The sequence below is a fragment of the Melanotaenia boesemani genome, chromosome 5 (genome assembly GCF_017639745.1).
Source record: "Melanotaenia boesemani isolate fMelBoe1 chromosome 5, fMelBoe1.pri, whole genome shotgun sequence".
NCBI classification, from domain to species: Eukaryota; Metazoa; Chordata; class Actinopteri; order Atheriniformes; family Melanotaeniidae; genus Melanotaenia; species Melanotaenia boesemani.
This window is the reverse complement of record NC_055686.1, coordinates 19,253,542-19,277,812: the sequence shown is the minus strand read 5'-3', so window position 1 is coordinate 19,277,812 and position 24,271 is coordinate 19,253,542. Positions and strand designations below refer to the sequence as shown.

Genomic DNA, 24,271 nt, shown 5'->3' with positions numbered 1-24,271 from the left:
CCATATATAAGCCAATGAAAACAAGAATATAACATCAGGCTAAATAATGTGAAATATACAATGGACATAGACATAACACAGTCAGCTTATTAAGTAAGAGGCAAAATCTTATTGTGTATGTTTACTTTTTATCCAATAAATCATAAACTTAGCAGAAAAAAGTACCGATATTTGTGTCCGGTTGAATATTTTGTTGCTTGTTTATTTTCCTTTTAAATGCTACTACATTTGTAAAGAAAATGCATATGTGGGATGGCCAGCAGAGTTGAGTGTGTGAGGGTGGGGTTCTGAGTCAACGTCAAACAGCTCATTCTGCTGTTGACTCTTGTTTTTGGCTTTTGGTACCCAGGTGCTGACAACGAGGTGCCTAATTGACACCGATTGGCAGCACCTGTGAGCATTCAGTTGGGTTCTGCTCCAGTCATGTCATGACTGACACACAGGAGGCCCACCATGACTGCACTGGAACTTGGACATGTGGAGGAACGTTATGTTCAGGGATGAGTCTAGAGTCAAAGTTTGAAAGTGAAAATGTGGAGAAGGCTATTTCTTAAATGACTAAAGATTTGTTCTTAGCGAGTATACATCCAGATGAGATAACACAACCATAAGTAGTGTGTTCTTTAACCTTTTGAGCAATATCTTTTCTATTAAGGCAGGAAAAATATCTTATTATGTTAGAATTTCATTGACACAAGGAGCTAAGCTGGCGTCTTACCTGTTGGTGAATTGATATTATGGGGGTAGTGTGGGTTGAGGGTGCATGTCCTTTATCCAACAGCATTGAGAAAAAACAGATTTTTGCTAGAGACTGTGCTACAATCAGGATATATATATATATATATTATCAGATATGATAACTACTGTATGTGTGTGTTCCCACTTAGAGACAGCATGCTGTTTGATTCCATTCCAGATTCACCACAGTCTGCCTAATAATGATGCTTTTAAATGATTGTGATGGATGTGTTGTAGTGACAGAACCTGACAGTTTGTTAAGTCAAGGATGTTAAATTTTAGGGATTAAAAGACCAAAGTCTCCTTGTCTCTTCTCCATAAGGCACAAATGCTGAGAGACCAAGCAAGATTTATTAAAACACAAAAACAAACAAAATAAAATTAAAAGAAGACTGCACTAAACATGAATACATTGTGCATTGTGCAGCAGACTTTGTGAATCACTTGGAATTTAAAAGACACAATACACAGACCAATTTTCTCAACATTATAGCAGACTAATTAACAAGCCTTCAAGGCAACAACATATTCCAATGGGAGTGTCCTTCCCCAGTAGTACAGAAAACCCTAGCACAATACAAAAACTCCTCAGGAAATGCTCAAGGAACAGGACAATGCGCCCAAGGCAATCATCCAAACTCTACAATCCCCAGGTCCCAATCTGATCTACAGGAAGCATGAGAACAAAGCCAGTCCAACCAAGCAAAACCCCCAAACCCACAGGAAGACAACCCCAGAGTTTGTACCCTAGGGGTCAGGGTCAGAGTTGTTTGGTGTCACAAGAGTGATGAACACAATATTAAACAGGTGAGTTGAATGTTATACTAGATCCATGGCAGTGAAATGTATTACATTTTGAGCAAATGATTAAAACAAAAGAAAGCGTATACTACTTATTTTCACCAAAAAATACTTTTGTGTAGGTATTTTAAAAGGTCATAAACCATCTGTTTTTAACAGCAACTAAGGGAAATCCCAGGGGAAATATCAGTTAAAAAAATCTAATAAATAGCAAAGGGAAAGGCTAAAACAGAACAACATAAGAAGGGCAAAAGATATGTTTTGCCAATCTTCCTCTGCAGAGAGAATTATGTTTTGGAAACTTAAATGTCAGCCTTTTCCTTTTTTTTTTTTTTTTTCTTCTTTTTTTAATGAAATCTGGCCCTCTGCTGAAGACCACCCACAACTCTCTGGTGCTCTAAAGGCAAGGTGGATGTGGAACTCTTCAGTGTATAACAAAACAAAGATAAATGAATTACATACGGCAAGAAATTTGGAGAGGAGCTTCAGGATCTGGGTAGTGGTGTTGTATGTATCCCGCCAATCAGAGGGTGGCATGCCAGGTGGACGGTCTTCTGGAGGCCCGTTGTACAGGAAGTTGGCTAGCAGCTTAGCTGTCCACCCTGTGTCGTTGAGACGCTGGTTGAGTGCAGCAGCAAATATAGGATTTTCCAGCAAAGCCTGATATCGACAGCAAGAAGATGGATGTATTTAGACATTCAATTGTCACTTGTTAGAGGTTAAAAATCAATGTAGTAAGAAAGAAAATAAAAAAGAATAGGAGAGATTTGAAAATCTTTTTAGTTTATATAGAAAAAACTGGCGTATCTGCTTTGCTTTTTTCTATAGAATTAATAGCTTTAAGGTAGATGGTGTTGTGCACAACAGAAAAAAACATACACAGGATTTGATGGTTCAGACATGCATCAGGTGTGAAAATGAATTCAAAACAGATCTTTTGCCTGCTTACATGAGGAAACAAACAACCCTTACATTGGTAAAAGAAAAATGTGCTTTGTTATTTCTCAACCTGAAGATGCTGAAATTGCTCCAGTGGTGCAACAAATTAGTATAGCTGATGTGTTGATCAGGGAGTTAATAAGAACACTGCTATTGCCTCTAGTACAAAAAAAGCATGAATTTTTTTGGTGTTTTTAAAAGATAAATAAATAGTAGCCTCAACATTTTCCTCCCTCTCGCAAAGTTTTTTTTTTTTTTTGTTCCTTTAAAATGAAAAAGTAATAATATGGATGTTGTAATGACAGAAACCAAAATGAAAGCTATTACTAATTTGCCAATCATGTGGACAGGAAAAAGGTGAAATACGTTTTGGTATCATTTGCAAATTTATTTCAGCTGAATACAATTGAATTTAAGTAGACGATTAGGACCCTGACCACATGTTAATTGAGCTTTGGGTCTCCAATTAAAATTTCCAGCTGATATTCAGAGATATTCTGCCAAGTGTGCACAGTGGCATTTTAGTGTCAACTTTTCTGACGATATTTAACTTAACCTAAGGACAAAGTGTCAAACTAAGTAATCACAATGTTGAATGTGACCTTTAAGAAAAAAAATAAAAAAGACATCTGTACATCTATCTTTGTGGTTGCTATTTTAAGGATGCAACCCATCAAAAACGTGTATCTTTGAATGTCATTTTGAAACAGTAGTCACAGAGGCATGCTGGCAAATCGAGCCGAACTGTTAAAGTGGCTCAGTAGATGAGATCTTCATCCAGCTCCCACTGAAAAAGTGCCTGAGTGTGTTGTCCACCGCTTAATGTTCCATGGCATTAGAAACAAACAGTTGCAGATATTCCATTTAACCTTACTGGTCATGTGTTAAATAAACGGATTTGTCCTGACAGTGTCTTCCAGTGACAAAGCCAAATGTGTTTGTTTTCCTTTTAAAAGAAGGGCAAACCTCAGGTCCCTATGGTGGCCAGTGAGGCTACAGTTGGATCTTTACAATTTTCTTAGAAGGGCGAAAGGTTACATGCTAGTGCGCCAGTATTGATGTTAGCAGTGGGGGGAGGGTTGTTTTCTACAAAGTGTAGGGCCACTTGACTAGCTATAGGTCTTGAGTTCTTGAGAAGTCCAAGATCATTGTATGAATTTCTCACAACTGAGCTATTTAGACTGTCAATACTAAACCAGTTTTCTTGCAACAGGTTACGTAAAGGCATCGATACCAATGTCAAAGTATTCTTATTTCTTTTCAGCAAAGAAGATTTCAACCACATGTTACAGTGTAGTATGTCCCTCCACTTACTACTCCCTAAACCTTCCATCTCTGATTGTTGTGGTGGTGATAGTAATTGGTCCATCAATGAACAAAAAGTGTCTGCAACCTTGAAGGACCTCTGAAGATGACAAACCTGTGAAGGCACTAGTTTCATAGCATGAGGTAGGCAGAGGGCTGGGCTGGAAGAAAATGAAGACAAAGGAGGATTGCCGGTCCATTTGTGTAAAGGTTAGGGCTAGGGTAATGAATACCCTAGCTATATGGAGCTTCCAATGTCTGCTTTCTTCCAGCTGCCTATAAGCTCATTTGGAGTGACACTAGAGTAATGTCAGTGTCAAGGAAATACAGAGAGAGGCAAACAGAGAGAGAAGAGGGGAGGAAGGTGGTGGCGAAGAGTCCACGTCCTTTACTTCTACAGATAATCCTCTCTGCCAGGATGAGAATTATCCTGCACTTATCCATAATTACTTTTCTCCCTCTGTCTCCATATCTAACAGAGGGTGCAACAAATAGACGTACACAGCATGTGTATTCTCACCCGCAGTGTAAAGCTCATCTCTGATGCTTCTCTTTTGACCATTTTCTTTGGAAAAAAAGTTGTTGCTTTGCTACAATTTCTCTTGGTATTCATGTGCCGTTTGTGCAGCACAAACTGGCTTGTTTTTCAACTGAGAAAAGGTGAGGGAGTTGCTGATCATGTACAGAAGATTGCTGTGTATTTTTACTGTACTTTATTCTTTTCCTGGAAAAAGAATCTTTGCCCAATTAATAGTTTCAAACTTGCATTTTCTATAAATGTCTATAAACTGTGTATGTAAGAACTAGTTTGTGTTACGATGTTATTAAGCTACAAATTTGTAAAAATCTGTTTCTGTAGCAGAGCATAAATAGAGGTATCGATAATAACAGACATTATTTTTCCATTTTCTTTCTATTTTATGATTCCTTTTTACTTGCTTTGAGTTCCTTTTCTCAACCTTGTTGGCTATAATTTTATTCGCCAAATGGTTTGTCACCACAACCATCTGGGAAGTCAGCAAAAATAAAATGTTTGGAAAAAAGTCTTGCTTTCCAAAATTATCTGACAAGTTTTTGGATGAATCACGTGTTCATCTGTTCATGATCTCTTTTCCAAATCTGATTCATGAACTGGAGTAAGTTCTTAGAGTCAATATCTCATGAAAAGTGATTGGGAAAAGAATGAAAACATCTTCTCCAACAAGAAAGGCCTTCATAGATATTTATTCTTTTTAAATAAAGAAATATTTTCTTTTCATGGTATATGTTATGCTGTAGGTGTAATATGCATTTAAAAAATGTGTACTGTCAAATGCTGTAACATCCATAACATACCTGCAGGATAATGATTGACCTGAAACTATTTTATGTAATCATCTAAGAGTCTGGACAGATGAATTTCCAGGTTATCACAAAAGTGAGAATACTAATTACTAGCTCCCTTACAAGTTAAAATAAATTTGAAAATCCAAACAAACTTCCTTTATTTCACACTCTAAAACTCCTTTGTTAGTGTAAGGAAATGTTTGTGGATTGGCTTGAAATACGTAACTTCACATGACAGATAATGATATGGAATTAAGCTTGCATTTTCAAAACTGATGCTAAAACAAACCTTTCGTATTTATTTGTGATGCCAAGAGTTCATGAAAAATATGCCTATGAAATAAAGCCATGCTCAATTGAACTATATCCCTTTCATGGAAAAATAGATAAATAAATAAATGTAAGTAAATACATGTTTTCTTTTAATATAGGCTCACTTACTAAGTCTGCCCTCTGCCGATATTAGCTTGTTTACCCACACAATACTCAGGCTAGTGCTATGTCCCATAATTTTACTTTCTTTGAGTGGAAAACCCTCTAAAATGCTAATATATAAAGGATTGATGTTATACTGCATAGTAAAGACTGTGGCTATCCATATCAGCACTTCCTGGGCATCTACAAGGGTCAGCCTTACACTGCTGAACAGACCAGTAAAAATTAAACCACTGTCTCACTTTTTATCTGTGGATTGGATTTGTGAATTTCAGAACTTCCATGTGAGATGGTAAACATACATAAAAAAAAAATCATTTGGGATCATGCTCAAGTCCACAGCACGCTAAACTCAATGAAAATTAGCATATCCACCTTGGTGTTATGCTTACATTACTGCTAGTCAGAGGCAGAGCTGATAAATAGATATGACCTCTGCAGACTCATTTGACTTGGGACTAAGTGCCAATCAAAGGATTCCTAACAGCACAGAAGAGCAAAGTCCACTGATAGTAGATAGATAGAATAGTAAGTAAAACTTTATATAGCACTTTCAAGATAAATTGATAGAAAGCAGATTTATAAATATATGTTTTTAACCAGCTTTTAACAGCAACCACAGAGTCCACCAATCCCAAGTTCAAAAGAAGAGACTTCCAGAGTCTGGGAGCCACTGAACAGAAGGCCATGTTTCCTTTTGTTTTCAGCTTAGTTGGGTCACCATCAGCCGGCCCTGATCACAGGACCTCAGGGACCTGCCAGGTACTAGGTCTTAAACCTGTTGCTGCTCATCAGGCAAGAGAGAAGAGACACCCTGGTTAGAGATTCAACTCTAAGGCAAGCAAAACAAACAAGGTATGTTCACACTTATGATCAATTGGAAAACCTGCAGGATTGTGGCTCTTGAGGAATGACATTGGCCACCCCTGATTTAGAGTAACCATGCTTTTAGACTATGGGAAGAGTCCAAAACGCCTGGAGAAAACATATGCAAACCACAACAAAATATCTCAAACCAAGAACAAACTTTCTGCAAGGTGGCAGTGCTAGCCACCAATCTGCTGTTCTCCCCTACACACTATAAGCTATGCTTAATTAAGCTCGTTCATTATTAGAAACATAGAATGTATTATACAATATTGCTATCACTTCATGTTGTTGTAGTGACCTGTCTGTGAACATGGTGGTAAGTTTTTAACCTTCAGAGCACTGATATAAAACCACTACTACACCCTAATATTTGCTTGTTTTTAGCAGGTGTAGCATTAAAAGCCATTTAAATGGACTACTTTTGATCTACATCATCAGTTTGTGACTGTACTGGCTCTGTAAATGTTATTAAGCATAGTTTCCCCAGGTTTTCAGTTTTTATGCCACACTCTCCTGGTTAACAGTTTAAAGAATGGTACTGATTTAATTGTAGAGAACAAAATAAATATGCAGGTCTTCTGACTTTCCTCTTAATCTTATACAAGCAAACATGAAATAAAATAAATCTTATCATGCACATTTCGACTTTCTAGTCGTATCGTTGCGTATTGACTTGCGGCTGCATGTCTTGGATACTCGGGTGAAGAGAGGGGCGGAGCTGTCAACTGATCACCACCTGGTGGTGAGTAGGCTCAGATAGTGGGGGAGGATGCCGGTCAGGCCTGGCAGACCCAAGCGTGTCACTCTCCTGTCAGAAAGAATTTCAACTCCCATCTCCGGCAGAGCTTCAATGATGTCCTGGGTGAGGCGGGGGACATTGAGTCTGAGTGGGCTGTGTTCCGTGCCGCTATTGTTGAGGGGGCCAGCCGCAGCTGTGGCCGCAAGGTCGTCAGTGCTTGTCGTGGCGGTAACCCCCGAACTTGTTGGTGGACACCAGTTGTAAGGGATGTCGCCAAGCTGAAGAAGGAGTCCTATCGGGCCTTTTTGGCCTGGGGGACTCCAGAGGTAGCTGATGGGTATTGGCAGGCTAAATGGAATGCAGCTTTGGTGGTCGCTAAGGCAAAACTCCCAAGGAGGGAAAAGCAGTGCTCCATCAGCCCTGTGTACAGTGGGGATGGGAGGCTGCTGACATCGACTCGGGACGTTGTGAGGCGGTGGAGGGAATACTTTAAAGACCTTCTCAATCCCACCAACACGTCTTCCAATGAGGAAGCAGAGTCTGGGGACCTTGTGTTCCGGGCACATCCCACCAGAAAGAGGCTCCGGGGTAGGCCCAGGACACACTGGACGGACTACATCTCGCGGCTGGCCTGGGAACACCTCGGGATCCCCCTGGATGAGCTGGTGAATGTGGCCGGGGAGAGGGAAGTCTGGGTTTCTCTGATTAGGCAGCTGCCCCCGTGACCCAACTCCGGATAAGCGACAGATAATGGATGGATGGATGGATGGAAGCACATTTTGCATTTAAGGATATAAACTTAGTTCAAAAACTAAGGAAATTTGTCCTTGGTTGATTATTTCTCCCCTTTAATAATACCAATTTGTGTATTATGCATAATTGGAATAACTGAGTCGCCTTTACAACAATATATAAGTTTTGCATCCATTAAAAGATTGTGCATCTTTGAATTGAGCAATACAGCTAATCGTGTGAGTAATGCATCTTTATCTTCCATTGAAGCACATTCCTTACAAGTTATAACCCATTGTAAAGTGACTAATAGGGTCTACAGTACTGTATAATACAAAACTAATTATTATTATTACAGAGGAGACATAATCAACCAAACAAAAATTGCCTTACTTTTTGTGCTACGTTTATTATTGGGCTTTCCATGTACCTAACCCTTTATTACCTATAAGTGACACACAAAAATTTACAAAATCCCTTAAAGAAAATAAAAAAAACATCACAGGTCATGAGTCTTACCCGAAATGCATTGACTTGAGAGCTGTTTTGGAAGAAGTCCCAGACACGTGGTCCGAGTTCATCCCATGAATCAGCAAGCTCTTTTAACATAGCCAGGGAGTTGAATGTGCTATTTGCCTGAAACAAACAAAAAGCAAGAAAATAAAAGAAACATTTAACACTGAAATTACCCCACCCTCTTCTGAAGGGGAGTGTACTCAGTCAGCCTTCGTCTCATGCTGAGCAGACAGAAAAGTCCTCCACATCTGCACGCTCCCCAGAGAAACTCATGACATTGTAGCTTTGCTTAACCCCCCCCCCCCCCCTCTAAAAAAAATCCTCCTCTCCCCATATGGTGATGAAAGTAAATGGGGTTATTTACCCCAGAACATTTATTTGTAAACAATCTGTTTCTGGTGTGAAGAGGGCGGCTTGCACAGAACACCGGGCTGCTTGCTGCTTCTGCTTATTATGTAATTGCAATGCAAAATCTTCATTTCATGTCTTGTTTGTTTTGTTTACACAGCTATCAAAAATGATGACAATCTTCTCAAGAAATGTCACGGCATGAAAGAATAATGCAGTCATTGGATTTTACAAAGAAGCCATCTGTATAAATATTGTTTTATTTTTCCTTTTAGGTGGTAAATTCTAACAGATTGTTTCTTACTTTGATTGTTTTCCACACACAAACTGGGGGCATTTTCTTATTAGCCCTGATCCTGTACCACATGTGCTACAAATATGAATTCATGTATTCATGTTTAAATGTGGATTTGTGCACAAAACGACATAGTACATAGCACAGGCATGTTTTTTTTTTTTTTTTTTTTAAACCTACTTCTTTCACCAGCAGATGAGCAGCAGGTGTGTCAGGCGCATAAAGGACCTTCCCTTGTAATAATGGTTTGAAGGTGCTCCAAACGTAGCGCAGACCAGGTGTGCCCTCCAGGGTGTCAACAAGGGTCTGACAAAAAGCATCTACAGAAGAGAGAAGACATGCGTGTTACTTTAAGTTTATTACTAAAACAACTATTTTTTAATATTTAGAAATGAAGAAACTAATGAAGAATGTTTTGTAATATTTCAATTAATCCTTTTCTTAGTTAAGATTTAGCCGTATTGACCATAGAGAGAAAATAACTCCTTAAAGGAGAATGGGCAGACTAGTTGGAGATGATAAGCACATATAACAACAGTATGTAGAAAGCTCTCTGAACCCACAACATTTAACCTTGAAGCCAATGGGTTTCACAGTCAGTGCCACTCCTGTCAGCTAAGAACAGAAAACATAAGCTACAATTGTAGTGGAACAAAAGATTCTCAACATGGATGTGCAGCATCTGCATGTTGCCATCATGTTAATATGTACCAAAATACGTTTCCAACACCTTGTTGAGTCCATGCCAGGAAGAATTAAGGTCGTATTGAAGGCAAAAGGGTCCAACCTGGAACTTGCAAGATGTATTGAATCAAGTGGCCGCTGAATGAATGTGCACCATAGTGACAGTATTGATGCAATCACTGCAATTCAGACCAAACTGTTACTAATGACTCCTTCTGCAAGAGCCTTGATTAAGGATTTCTTTTTCGTCTGTTTATAAGACACAATCATGAGTGACTGGTTTAAGTAAGTATTGTTGTGTTTATTTATCACTTTGAAACACTAATAAAAATCTGACCCAACAGAGATAACTGCTCAAAGACAAAACTTAAAAGAAAAGAATTTTTTTTTCCATTTTAATCCATTTATTAGAGCATATTGTTGGAAGATGCTTGATGGATGTGTTATAAAAAGTACATTTTTCACAAAAAAAAAAAAAAAAAACCGCAAACACAGCCCAAAGTAAAAACAAGTCAAGGATCCAGACCTGAGTACATAATGAAAAGCTCCTATGAACAGAGTGAAAAAGTCAATATGTCCAGCAGTGGTAGGATCATTACTAATTTAACTTATCTGCCAACATGAATATTGCCAGGTCATGAGAGTGCTGAATTTGTTAGGTCCAGCACTATGAGCAATAGCTTATAGTGGTTAGACTGCTTTTTCTTCAGACTGTCCAGCGCTTGTGCTGAATTTAAATGTGTGATTCCCATGTCTAAGTACTTGAAACAGTTGATCAGTTTGTTGTCATCTGGCAAGCAATATGGCCTTACTCTTCTGCGATGATACCTGTTATTTCATCAGTGCTTTGTCCAGCCCAATCTCATTTTTGACTGTCAAGACTGCAACAACACCTCAAACCTTCCCCCCTTTCATTTATCACATCACAGGTATTTTAGAAGCCATTTTCAGTGCAATTAAATGTTAGCCTTTCTGCCTGCTGGTCATCTTTACCAGGTGCTCCTGGGAGGTCAGTGTGTGGACAGCTAATGGCCTCCCTTTAGTCTAGGTCTGGCCAGCTGTTTCCTCCACAAATTGCACAGATGCCACCTTCTACACTCATAACATAGAGAATATGATATATATATATATATATATATATATCATATTCTCTCGAAAATATATATATTCTCCAGAGCCCTGTAGTTCTGTTTGACAACAGAAACTTACATTATTATAAAACATAAGTTTCAAAAAGAGAGAGAAATCTGGTTTTCAGACTAGGTTTAGCCCAAGTCAAATAATTGCTTTGAGCCGCAAGCCAGCCCAAAAACTTACCTGGCAAATGTAATCATTTTGAGTTGTACCCTGGATTTCAGGGAGACAGTGCTGTAATATAAATGCTACACACACACACACACACACACACACACACACACAATCACTCTCAGGATAGATGTGTATTATTCCTTCCGTGACATAAAAATACATATAAATAAAAAGATTTGTTTTAATCTATTAAAAAAAAAACATACTATTGATTATTAGCAGATAATAATGACAAATGCTTTAGTTGTTTTCTCTATTGTAACATGTTAATTTATAATGGAATGAAACAAGGGAAACTCAGTTACCACAAAATGTGTTATTTCTGGGATGTATGTAATGTCTGTGTTCAGTACATGTCCAACCCCCCTTTTTTTTGTCTTTGGCATCATGGTTAATATTAGCCCAGTCATCCAACAATTTTTAGGTATGAAGTGGTGAATGGATCTGATGAATTTACTTTCAGCAGATAGATCCATGTTTTGCTCTAACTTTAATATCACCCATTTAAATTTTTTTTTATTCATGTATTTATTTTACCAATTTGGGTTTAATTTTCCTTTTGGATTAATAATGTATGTTTCATTTAATTCCATTTAATGCGATTAAATGCCATTTTGTTTCAAAAGATTAAACACCTGTTAAGGATTAGAAAAGAAAATCCCTACACTTGGTGGGAAAACATCTAATGAAAACCATGCCCTGGATGAAGGTTGCTGCCTAATTATACTGCATAGGATTAAAAAGTTCCGATCATGGTTTATTTCTGATTGATAATTGGGATTTCACATGTCCATTGTGATCTTTTCACATAGTGATGGTTGAGTTTGGAACCTCAAACAATGCTGTACATGGCTCTTGCAAAAAACTGCTAGACACAATGTCCCTCTCTTTGAAAAAAAACTAACTACCTATATGGTATGCATGGCACGTGTTTGTCATTTCCAAAAATGTAAAATGACAGTATATTTTCCTGAGACTAGACTGTCTCTTCTGGGACTGCTTGACACTGCAGAATAATTACAGTATGAATGTCTGGTTTATTTGATCGCATTTGTATTCAGCTGTCAAGATCACTGTCTTGGTTGTTGGGGAAAACCGTAAACAAGTACTTAGTCAAGATATAAATATGTCATATTTGCTAGACTACAGTAGAAACTATCTTCCTATAGCAGGAAAAAAGTAACATGTTGACCACCTTTCATTTTTCTGCTTCAGCCAGCTGATGCTCAAACACAACCCAGTGGCATCATCCCTGTTTGCTACTGGACATTTTACCCTTAAATGTCTTGCAAGAGTCCTTTTTTTCATAAAATTGCTGATTATGAGAAGAAAACAAGTTTTGTCCTGCAAAAATAATTGCATAAATCAAACTGAAAAAATCAGCTGTGCAAAACTCATTTCTGATCTAAGTATAACAGCATTAAATAAAAACTACTTGCATAATAAGTTATTAAATATATTCACTATAAATCATTTTAAATGATATTTGAGTGCAATCTAATGACTTATTGCTAAATGGCAACATTTTAGAACTACTTGTTTACTGTCATGCAAGAAAACTGGAAGTTCAGCAATGAACTGGGAAGGGAATATCCCTTCGCTGTTCAAAATAATTAGTTTTGGCCTTTATTTTATTGTTCCTTTGGGTGTACTTTTACACTTACGCTACAAAGGAGGGGTAGTGCAACATTATGCAGACATGCTGCATATTCCAGATCCATTTAACATAGACCAGCACAATAAAATGCAACAGCAAACCCATAACAGCCATTAGCCTTCTAACAAAGATGTTGGTGCTTATTAAGTTAGGGGTATACAATGTATGCACTAATTTATGCTAGTATGAGCTTGCAGCTCCGGTCCATGGTGTTACTTTACCCCTAGTGTATAGATGCTTCTTATTAAAATCTAATTTTGTGCAGTTTTCTCCAAAGAATTATTTAAAGAAACAGGACTTTGAGGTGTCTAATGAAAACAGGGGCTGGAACACGTTACACTGTAAATCTAATTGTCAAAGCTTTGATGGAACGAAAAAGCAGTTATTTCCTAAGCTGCCCCCAAACACCACTACCAAGGACTGTTTCTAAAAATTTTCTTTTCTGATTTAATACTCAGTAAAATATTCAAAATATTATGAATATATATAAAACCATTTATTGAGCTTAATTGGATATATATATATATATATATATATATATATATATATTTGAAAAGTGTAAATGACAATAAATGTATACCCTTATATGTTTTATAGTGGAAATTATTTTTAGTTTTAAATTCAAGGTGTTAGAGGAATCCCTGTCTAAATCACACAAGCTCAGGTCAGTTCTTGCTTTAAAAATTAAGCGTGTGAGCTCATTGACTTACATGCATATACACATACGTACATACATACGTACATACATACATACATACATACATACATACATACGAGTGACTGACAGGCAGTCTAGGATCATGCAATCATTAACCCACTAACCCATTTATAATTTTTTCAACAAGTACAGCAAATCCTTGTTAATTCGAAATGATCTGCTTGCATAATTCAAGTAGTCAGCTGATGCACAAATTTGATGAGCATGCACATTGGGTGGATTTGGGTAAAAACACTTTTGTCTAATACAGTTTTTGAAATATACGCACACAGTTAGATACTTGCTAGCAAACAGCTAGCAAGTATTCTATAGGAAAAAGTTTTATTTTTTGATAAGAGCATGATCAAAGAAAGGAAATACCATTAAATTTACCTTTAGGTGATGCCCCTATCTTGTGGATGGTCTTTGTGATAATGAATGCTAAGCTCCAATAGTCTGCACAGTCAGTTATTTATGCACCCCGACCAATTCACACAGATGATAAAATATTAATGGTCTCTCATCCTAATACATGGCAGATTCTTTGAAGTGGACTTTAATCATCTGTACAGCATTGTGTGATAGTTGGACTATTACTTAGGGCATCAGATTTTAAACTACATATCCTGCATACAGTATTCGGCCTGACATTATCCTTTACTTTCTTTTGAAGATAATAAATAACCATGTGGATGCATAAAGCACAAAAGCACAAAGATCCTTTATGCTTGCATCCTGTATGCCCATTTTACCTTGATAAAGTACTCAACCACTAGACTAACTTAAGGATCAAAACACACTCTAAAGCAACAGGAACTGAGGGGTTAGCAGGTTACATCAAAGGATGACGTACAATTGCTTGTAAAATCTCTGTTTCAGCTATTTTATATATATATATATATATATATATATATATATATATATATATATATATATATATATATTTCTGGCATGTGGTTGCATAGAATAACTCCATAATAAGCAGACGACATTGTAGCAGAAAAAAACTGGTATAGTGACTCTCAATAAACAACGTTAAAGGCTTTATACGCTGCATAAAATTAGGATAACGTGACAATATCTTCACTGAGCTCCATCAGTACTGCTCCATACATTACCTTAAATTCAGTAAAAGCAATATTATTATTAGCAATAATATTATTTTTTTAACCAAAATAAGTAAATTGGAATTGAGAGAACTAAATAACCTTGCAAAAATGTATTGCTTTTTACATAAAATAGGCCATAACAGCAAAATATAGTTAACTAAAATAACTAGGATTAAGTGTCAGAAGTCCACTTAGACTGAGGATATCAACTTTGTTTCTCAAAAGAGTTATCTAATGGCACCTTGTTGTAGATGTTAATGAGCTGATCACCACTCACTCTTTTTAATAACTGTAAAGCTTTTAAAGCCAACTTCAAAGAAATCCAAACAGCTCTTATAGTTTGAGTATAAATGCTAACAATATGGCTGCCATGGTTGTACGCCCATGTCTGAACACCACAGAATACTAGCTCATAGTCTTTCTTGCTAAAAAAAATGTGTTAGTGACACCATCTGCCCTCTGTGGGAAGTTTTGGATTGCCATATGTTCAATTTTAAGATATCATATATTTGCACCTTCTGAGTCAGCCAGACGGCATCCGTTTCCACTTGGGACAAGCTGGTCTGGAATTTCTTCACCATTAAGAAAACATCATTATGTCAGGCTGGGAAGCACACAGTTTTGATATAGAATAGAATGAACACAGCTGATTTGATCAGCCACAGCAGAAGCCATCCGCTGACACATACTGCAATGATTCCTAATCAAACCCAGTTTCCAGCTCAGGCAGAAGAGTCAACTGTGTCACAGGTGCCTGCTCCTGTATGTGCACGAGTGGTCACATCCTGTACACCCTGCACAGCTGACTGCACTGTGTACCACGCACCTCTAATTCATCTCCCTTTTACACCAGCATGGATATTTTTGAAGCAGGAAATACAAGTGGTTTTCTCCAATTTTTCTGTTCCGTGTAATTAATGAAATATAATTACTTCAAGTGTTTGTCTATTCACCAAAGTCTAAAAAAAACTTCATCACCACAAAAGTACCAAAACATCCCAATACTCACATAAAAAACTTTATTAGGTTAGTCATGAAGGCTTTATCGTGTCACCCATACTGATTTCATAGCAATTTCCCATTTTCCAAAATGCAACACAGTTTAAACGGTATGTGCCTGCAAAATTACCACAAATCAGATAAGAGCACATTAGGCAGCACAGTTTTCTGAATTGTCTCCATTTCCTGCCTATGTATAGTGCAGGGAGTCTAAAAGAGTTAAATGATTGAGACACAGGCAATATGTGACAGCTTTTCTTTATAAAGCAGCTCGCTGCAGCACTTACCGGAACTGTTGCCCGTAATGGAAATTGACTTGTTGTTAGCCATCTGTCTGGGCGAAGGTAAACTGAGGGTCATATTGGTAGAATTGAAGTTAGGCTGCTTTCCACACAGCAGCATATTGATACTTCCAAATGAGTCCGCCTCGAAATCCAGGGAATCAGCTGTCTTAAAGATTGTAGTGCGTTGCAGCCTGGCAACCTATAGATGCCAGGATGTTAAGAGAAAAAAAAATTATTTCCAATTTATTTCTAATAAAATATCCTTAATGTTTTAAGGGTTAAAATTAAATTCCAAACGAATGCACATGTTACTAACCTCCTCAAAAAATGGTAGTGCATTTAAAGTGGTTCTCCTCATCAGCGCCGCTGTATCCGTTGCATTCAGGTTCAAAGCTGAAGGTAGCTAAAGGGAAAGTTCAAATTTGGTTTAAAGAGAAACAACACTACAAATCAGAAGAAACACCAACTAGAAAATAATCAAATGTATAATTTAATTGACAAATGAAAGGAAAAAAGTGTTTATGGTGCAGAGCCCCTCCATGCTGCCATGATAGCTTCCATTAATTCTACAAGTTGATTTCTATTCCTGAAACACATTGTCCCATTTTACTACTTGGAGCAGACATATTGGATCAAAATGTCCCCATAGGTGTTGAACTGTATAGTAACTGTGAAAGCCACAATATACAAGTCACCTCATTTCATACTCATCTAAACATTCACAGAGCCCTTGTTATCTATGCCCGACAGTCATATTTAAGACTACTTCTATTGAGGCTGGACATTTTTCACTTTAGCATCATGGTGATCATTCAGAACAACTTTCTAATTAACAGCTTTGTATTGACTTTGAGCATTTTACTGTCAAGTAGAACAACTCCTTGGCATTACAATGCTGCTGTCAGTGTTATAGAACTTTAGGATCCTCATTACAAACGTCAAGTGCTTAGGTTATCCTTTAGTTTGTCACACATCTTCATGATTTCTATGACTAGTTAATGTCCACACATGAGCTAAAAATACTAGGCATATATTGCCACTACTGTACTCTGGCAACACTGTGTCCTCTGACCAATAAATTGTATTTTAACATCATTAGCCTCAGCAATGTGCTTTCAGATGACAAGTGTTGTACGAGCTGACATTCTGAACAGTGACATTCTGAAGGCGCAGAATTAGACGAACTAAATGGCATGCCCTTTCATCCACTGTCATTTTCATGCATCAGCTGTCAAGTGTAGCCTGTATTAAGGGTTCTTGTGTTGTCTTGCAGTATACAAAAGTCACGAAGCTCAGAAATTAATGCAAGATCTGGGTTAAAGACTAAAAGTGAAAAGAGCAGAAGCCTGGTAGAGGTATGAAGCAAAGCTTCATGTTGGACACAGCTTTATGAAATATAGACAAAACTTATCACAAATGGGCCACCTTAAAGCCATTGTTTAAACAATATCCTACTACTTGTAGAATCTTGTGAGTTCCTTCCTGCTTTTACCATTGAAAGGAAGATGGGTGAAACAATAGCATAAAATTTTGTGAGCTCCAGAATCTGATCACCCAAAAAAATCACTTGCAGCATAATGTACAGAATCTTGTATATACTGTATATACAACTGTTTCCTGTCTGCTGGTCTTGTGTTTTTTTTTTGTTTTTTTTGTTTTTTTTTTTAATTTAAAAATACAACTAAACTTTAACAGAAACACTAAAATATGTGTTGAACAACACTGAACAACATACCTAATTCTATGGTAATAACAACACTTAATTATTCACAATTCTTTTCACATGATCCTGTGTAACCATAATTATGTTTATTATGTCAGGATTTTTGCTTTCTTACTCAAAAATCAGACCAAAAAGTTATGAAAACAATGTCTAAATTAACCTAACCCTGAATTCTTCCTTTTTTTTCTTTTTTATTTCTTTATGCTGTTGTTATCACAGTCATTCAGCAATGTCAACCTTAAGTGTGAAGGCTTGATGTTCTTTTCCATCTATCTGCTTGAGGCGCTGAAGAGCTTTTCCACCATATCTTGTCTGGGCTTTATGTTTGAAAATGCCTGTGGGCTTAAATTGTTCAAAAGCTCTCTCCTACGAACTTCCTGCCTTATCACTTATTTATTGAATTTGCTGTCCCATATATTTTCTCTCAAAGATAAAGTCAAAGAAAAATGCAGGCTTTCATCATCCAAAAAAGGGAATGAGGAGATTTAACAGAATTCAAGAAACATTGGTTCTGATAAATGATTCCCACCTGATTGTATAGATGCATTTTAGTAAAATCACGGTAAGACACAGAGGCAGCATGATAATGGACTCCGTGGTGGAAAACATGTTTTGTTTTGTTTTTTCAAAATATAATGAAAATATGTCAATGACGGAAGTGTTGAATGCTTCAGCCTTGAAGCGTCACACTATCATGAATCAACATTAAACTTTAAAATGAATTTGTTTACCTAATTGGCTGGTATGGAATATCATTATCTTTATATTAAATTTACTTGAATTTGTTTGAGAATTATTACTAAAGCAGACAATGTGCTCACTATAATTTTGAAATGCACTGAGTTGTGAAGACTACTTTATTGGAAAGTATGTGACTGAAGCTATATTCATGCAAAACAACATTACCTTGTTTGTCCATTTTGCATTTCATTAAAGTTGTGGTTTGAATTACTAGGGAAGCTAAGGGGAGCTTGGTTCCCCTGACAAGCTCTCCTAAAGATACTCAGCTGATACTTCAATGGGAAGCCCTAAAAATAGTCCAGTTTCAGGTTACATTTATAACAGTGAAACGTATAAAACATGAAAAAAAAGACTAAAAGTTAAAGAAAGATCCTTAATAGCTACTTTTAAGAAAGCCAGCAGTCCGCTGACAGGGCTCTTTAAAGAATTTTGTTTTCTATTCAGTGAAGTTTCAGGAATGTTGTGTGTGCACATACCTACATCTTTTGCACACTGAAACCTTACAGAGAAAAGATTGATTTTGGTATAATACACATTTAAATGTACCCAATCTGTCTTCATTGTATTTATTGTCACCATTGAGTTGTTACCATTGTAATAGTGTTCCATCACAGGACAGCAAAGTATAAATTGCCAATATAAACAGCTAACAGCTATCTAACAACAATGTCAGTTCTTGAGCTATTGTGTTTGTCGGCTGCAGCTGACAGCGGGACTGCTGCCATGATGCTTGCCTCCTTGTTTGGACCATTTCATCATGTGAATTTCAAACACAGTGAAGGACTCTTTCCAAGCTTATTAAAGATGTGACTTGGAAGAAGTCATTGACCTTAAAAAGCATCTCCAGTGTTTGGCCACTTTGGTTTGCTCCTAACTGCTCCCTAGTGGGTAAGATGGATTATATATATATATATATATATATATATATATATATATATATATATACACTACTGTTCAAAAGTTTGGGGTCACTTCCCTATTGAATCCCATGGCAAAGTGACACCAAACTTTTGAACAGTAGTGTATATACGTTTCTTTATTTGCTTTTTTTTTATTATTACTTTTACTGTTTTTGCTTTTTATAAATGTTTAATTGCTATTTATCTTTTTATTCTGATAATTGCTAATCACTTTGGTCAATATTTCTTATGTGCTATACAAATAAGTTTGACCGTAATAAAGCAATATAAAAATTAACCAGCTTTAGACTTAATTTTGGTCATTCTAAAGTAATAACAACACTTACTTATTCACAATTCTTTAAATATCAACTTTTTATTATATTTCTACCTGAAGATTTATATAAGTTCCTTTTTCAGATACAGTTTTAATAGTGTTTAAAACTCTTTAAAGCAAGTTGCTTTTTACAGCATCAATATATATATATATATATATATATATATATATATATATATATATATATATATATATACACTACCGTTCAAAAGTTTGGGGTCACTTTGCCATGGGATTCAATAGGGAAGTGACCCCAAACTTTTGAACAGTAGTTTATATATACATATGATAATGATGTTAAGACTTCAATAAGATTTATTGTTTCCATCTGCATCATGCAGGTAACGCAATATTCTCTTCAAAGATTAAAAATATCTTGGGAATATGAAATAAAAAAATGTAGTATTGAAATGTTTAATCTTGGTGCAATGTAAGAAAAAACAAGTTTCTTGAAAAACTTTCAAGATCAAAAGTAAAAATACTGCTTGATTTAAACTGACTCACTTTTGAAATAAACCGGAGAGAGATCATGTCACTGTGTCCAAACACCATTTCCTTTTGCCTTGATATGCTTTGATTGCTCATTTTGGAGCATCAGTTATTGTGACATCCTGATACATTCTAAGAAATTAAGAAACTAAGAAATTACTCCAAAATAAGTCCAAAAAACTATTCTGGAGAATGAACTTTGAACTTTTATTGGAAACCACTGATTGTGCCTGCCTAATTTAAGAACAGTAAGTGATGCCCTAAAAAGCAGTTGGAAAGATAACAACATATGCTGCATCTAGTCGCAATGAGTTCAAATGTCATATGGAGTTATGACTGAAGATCTGCAGAAGTGAGCACATTACTAAAGTTCCAATTAACCATTTTTAACATTAAGTCATTGAGCCAGACATTGTAATTTTGAAAACTGTTAGATGTGAGTGACCTTGCAGAGCAGGAATTAAAGCTTTTTAGATTGCAATTATAGGATGTTTTATTACTTCCTATCATAATAATCAGTAATAACACACTTGCCAAACTTGTTATCCTTCCAGAATTTCTCAAAATCCTTCCAAGTGTGTCAAACTTACAAAGTTCCTTATAGTTTCATCAAACTCAAATGAGAGAATTTCTGAGATCTGTTGCTTCTGTGGGCGACAGCTGGGAAAAGCTTACCTCAAAAAGCACTTTCCTTGCATCCAGGTTTTGCAGAAGGACTTGCTGGGTGTTAATCAGCTGCTGCTGAGTGAGGGAGCAGCTGACATTTTGAAAAGCCTCCCTCTCATCTTGGCTGCTAAATTGGACATACTTATCCAGATTTTTCCCCTCACACAGGATGTTCCTCAGATTGCCTGGCCTTGGGATGCCCATCATCTGAAAAATTAAGTTGACAAACAAGAAAACTTTACATGTCACTATTTTTTTTTTTCATCACATATGTTGTATACTTTGGGTTGTTGTGCAAGTTGGTAATTTGTTACATCATAATTAGAAATATTTTAAACAACTAATATTTTAACGCATACACAAAAATTGCTATAAATAATAAAGATTATATTACTATCCAAAATTTATCAGTAAACATATATGCTATACATGGATCACCGCTGCTTCAATATACAGTGTCATAAAATTCTGTGATGATGTTTCACCTTGGCATCCCATGTGGTTTTAACAATGCCATTGTGAAAGAAAGCACTTTAGCTCCAGCCACTGTCTTTTCCTGATTTTAAGTGTGCAGTTTTCATTTCTGACCCTAACCAAGTTGATTCTTTGCACAAACCAAATCAGCAAACTGTGTTGCCTTCCCCAGATATAGTAGATATTATGAGTACACGGCAAGTGAAGGAAAGGAAATGAGGAATGAATCAAAACAAGGAAAGACAAAAGAAAAAAAATTTGCATGAACTAGAGGCATCTGCTCTCCTTTCTTACCTTATAATGAAGATTTTGTGGCCTTTTAAATAAATACTTTATAAAGGTGATTGCTTTCTTTTGCAATCAGTTGTGACAACAGCCTGCAACAAATGTGGCCCAGACATAAGCACTTATATACAGAGATGAGCATAGAGATAGAGCATCTCATAAGACAGTGATAGAGAGTAAAGGCATAAAATAGCAGTTACCTTGAACTAAACCAGCAACTTTTACAATCAGAGGATTGAAGGGTTGTTTTGACAAAGGTTCCTGAACTGCAGTAAAATGCCAGTTTCCAGTCATACCCAAATGTCAGCCATAAAAGTAATAAAGACACTGCTCTCATTAGAGGTTATATAAAGCAGTGAAAAAAAGAAAAAACAACCTGACTGGAGTGTGGAATTGATGCGTTAGAAATCATTTCACAGCACGCAAAAGGTTTGCAATGCAAATGTGTTAATTCTGAACAACACTGCTACATGACCCAGAAGCAAACCTGTCCTGTGGTGATTGTAAAGCAGTTTGAGGAACCAGATGTCAAATATTAGCTGGGATTAGCTGGGCGATTGGCAAATCATAGCTAGTGGCATTCATTCCCTTCATTCTGCTATCTGCATGTTACCATTTTAACATCCTGGGTTAGGAGCAACAGCAACTTAGCAACCAACACGATGAAATGCCAAGTTTTTACAAATATTTGAACTCTGCAGTAATTTAAGCCAATGTATTATTTGGACTAAGAATAGTTGAAAAGCTATAAAAATAAATAAAAAAAGATTACATTAACAAGATTTGCTGTCTAATATTAAGGTTCTTTCACACTGGTACACTGGCTGGATGGACTGGCAACCTATCCAGGGTGTACTTTAACACTGTTTCCCCCTACCCCGTGCATGCTCAGGATAGGGGATTGAATCAAAGGCATGATTCAGTGTAATCAGTTGGTTTTCTGTTGCTAGGCAATTACCTTTTATGAACTCGCTTATATGAGCACTGTTATTATAAACTGGACTAATGTGGATTTGTTTGAATTGGATCACAATGAATTGCCTTGAATTGATTTAGCCTGTAAAGTGCTTTGAGATGATTTTTGCTGTGAAATGGTACTATACAAATAATGCTGAATTGAATTGAATTGAATTAAATTGAATTGGAATTAACTGAATTGAACTGATAGCTCCATGCATCCTGTATTGGAATGCGTATAGATAATGGATGGATGGATGGATGGATCCACTACAGTTTATCCAAATATTTATTTTTGCAGGAGAATCAATACATTATTAGGTGAGTACCTTCTAAGATGTCTGAAATAGAAATGCAAAGAAGTCAGAAGAAGTCTGTGCTATAACAACAGTTGCATCAGACCTCTAGTGGTGAAATGGTAGATAAAAATTTGGCTTAAATGTGAATCTTTTCCAAAAGCATCAAAAGTACAGTTTGCACCACATCATCAGAAAGTCCCAAAGAAAATTTGAAGCTTTCTGTCAGTTTGCAAGGTATTCCTCATGGTCAGCCAGGTATACTTACCTTTCTGTGATTCTTTTGATAATATCTGATTAGCACAATACAATAACTGGGGTACATTTAGAGAAAGCACTCTCATTACTCTTATTAGCATTTATTTCACACCAAATTACCTACTGTTGGTCAGTTTAAATTACTTTTATTTTTTCTATTTTTTTTTTTTTTTTAACAATTACCAGAGTGCTTTGATTATCAGCGATACTAAAATATTTAAGCACAGCATTCTTGGTCCATTTCTTCTTTTGAGTATTATACTTGCATTTTAATTTACTTAGATACACAAGAAGGTAGAACATCCTATTCCTAAGAAGTCTGGATTCTTTATAGACACAAAGTTTCTAGCAGAGTAGTTTACGTACCGGATTGAGCTGAATCTCAGCATTCATGATGCCTTGGACCACTGTTGGTGGAACTGACAAATCCTTCGTCAGATGTGAGGAGAAGGTTTCATTTTCTCTTAAAATGCTTTTTAGGATGACCCCTTGAGCTTGAATGAAAAGAGAGATATTTATTACTTTTTCAAGATTAAATTAATTGTCAATGCTAGTTTACATACTGTTGACACTGATGGTGACAGCAAATATGGAAGGATACTGCATCTTTTAGCTTTTATCTGTCTTCTGTTTATAGTTTTTCCTATGAATCATCATGCATTTTTCTTGACACTACAGATATTTAACAGCTTGCCCTGCAGCCTTTTGTCTACTTTTTTGCATTTGCACACCACTGTGCAGAAAAAAAAAAGAATGCATCTGGAAGTGAGTGTGGAATTTACCCTAATGGACACCGATGGCAAAATGACAGGAGCCAGAACTAATAAGACAGAAACATTTCTGCTGTGGAAGGTCAGTTTAAACAAAGCACAAGAGGATTTATTCTGTTGATCTAAGTTAAAAATTCACCACAATGTAATTTCACTAGCAAGTGTTATCCTGATTGTTAAAAACGATGGCGATATTGTGAGGAAATGGGAACATCTAATCAAGAATCTGATTTAGTTCTTCTGTGCTCCCTGCTTTAAGTAGCATTAGTGTCTAATTAATTTGAGTTCAAGGTGTAACACTACAGGCAAAAATACTCTTGAGTTTTGAAATTTTGGGCAATTCTACTTCATAGCATGTTGTCTTGTTCCTAATCGTGTGTTCCATCCTCTTAGAAAGATGCTTTCTTGAATATCCTTGCAGTAAAAAATCATCATGATCAAATAGGGGTTAAACACTTAAGCTGGATGAGACTGAGAGTGGATTATTTGTTGCTTAAAAGCTTTTATCCAATATATACAATAAACTGTTGAGGAAATCTGCCTGCCTGTTTCCGCATGTAAAATAATTTGCACTGTCAGACCTCACCTGTTAAA

At 36.4% G+C, this 24,271-nt stretch overlaps 1 protein-coding gene across 6 annotated transcripts in view; it reads right to left on the bottom strand.

Moving 5' to 3' along the window:
• The window catches only part of LOC121639698 (phospholipid-transporting ATPase ABCA1-like), a 165,289-nt gene that overhangs the window by 127,598 nt on the left and 13,420 nt on the right, over positions 1 to 24,271 (bottom strand). For all 6 annotated transcript variants that reach the window (XM_041985132.1, XM_041985133.1, XM_041985127.1 and 3 more), the window contains exons 6-12: positions 23,274 to 23,401; positions 20,647 to 20,844; positions 16,099 to 16,185; positions 15,786 to 15,981; positions 9,225 to 9,364; positions 8,405 to 8,521; positions 2,002 to 2,199 (exon numbers count right to left, since the gene is read on the bottom strand). In XM_041985132.1, the coding sequence (XP_041841066.1) occupies positions 2,002 to 2,199; positions 8,405 to 8,521; positions 9,225 to 9,364; positions 15,786 to 15,981; positions 16,099 to 16,185; positions 20,647 to 20,844; positions 23,274 to 23,401 (1,064 nt within the window). The remainder of the gene's footprint in view (positions 1 to 2,001; positions 2,200 to 8,404; positions 8,522 to 9,224; positions 9,365 to 15,785; positions 15,982 to 16,098; positions 16,186 to 20,646; positions 20,845 to 23,273; positions 23,402 to 24,271) is intronic.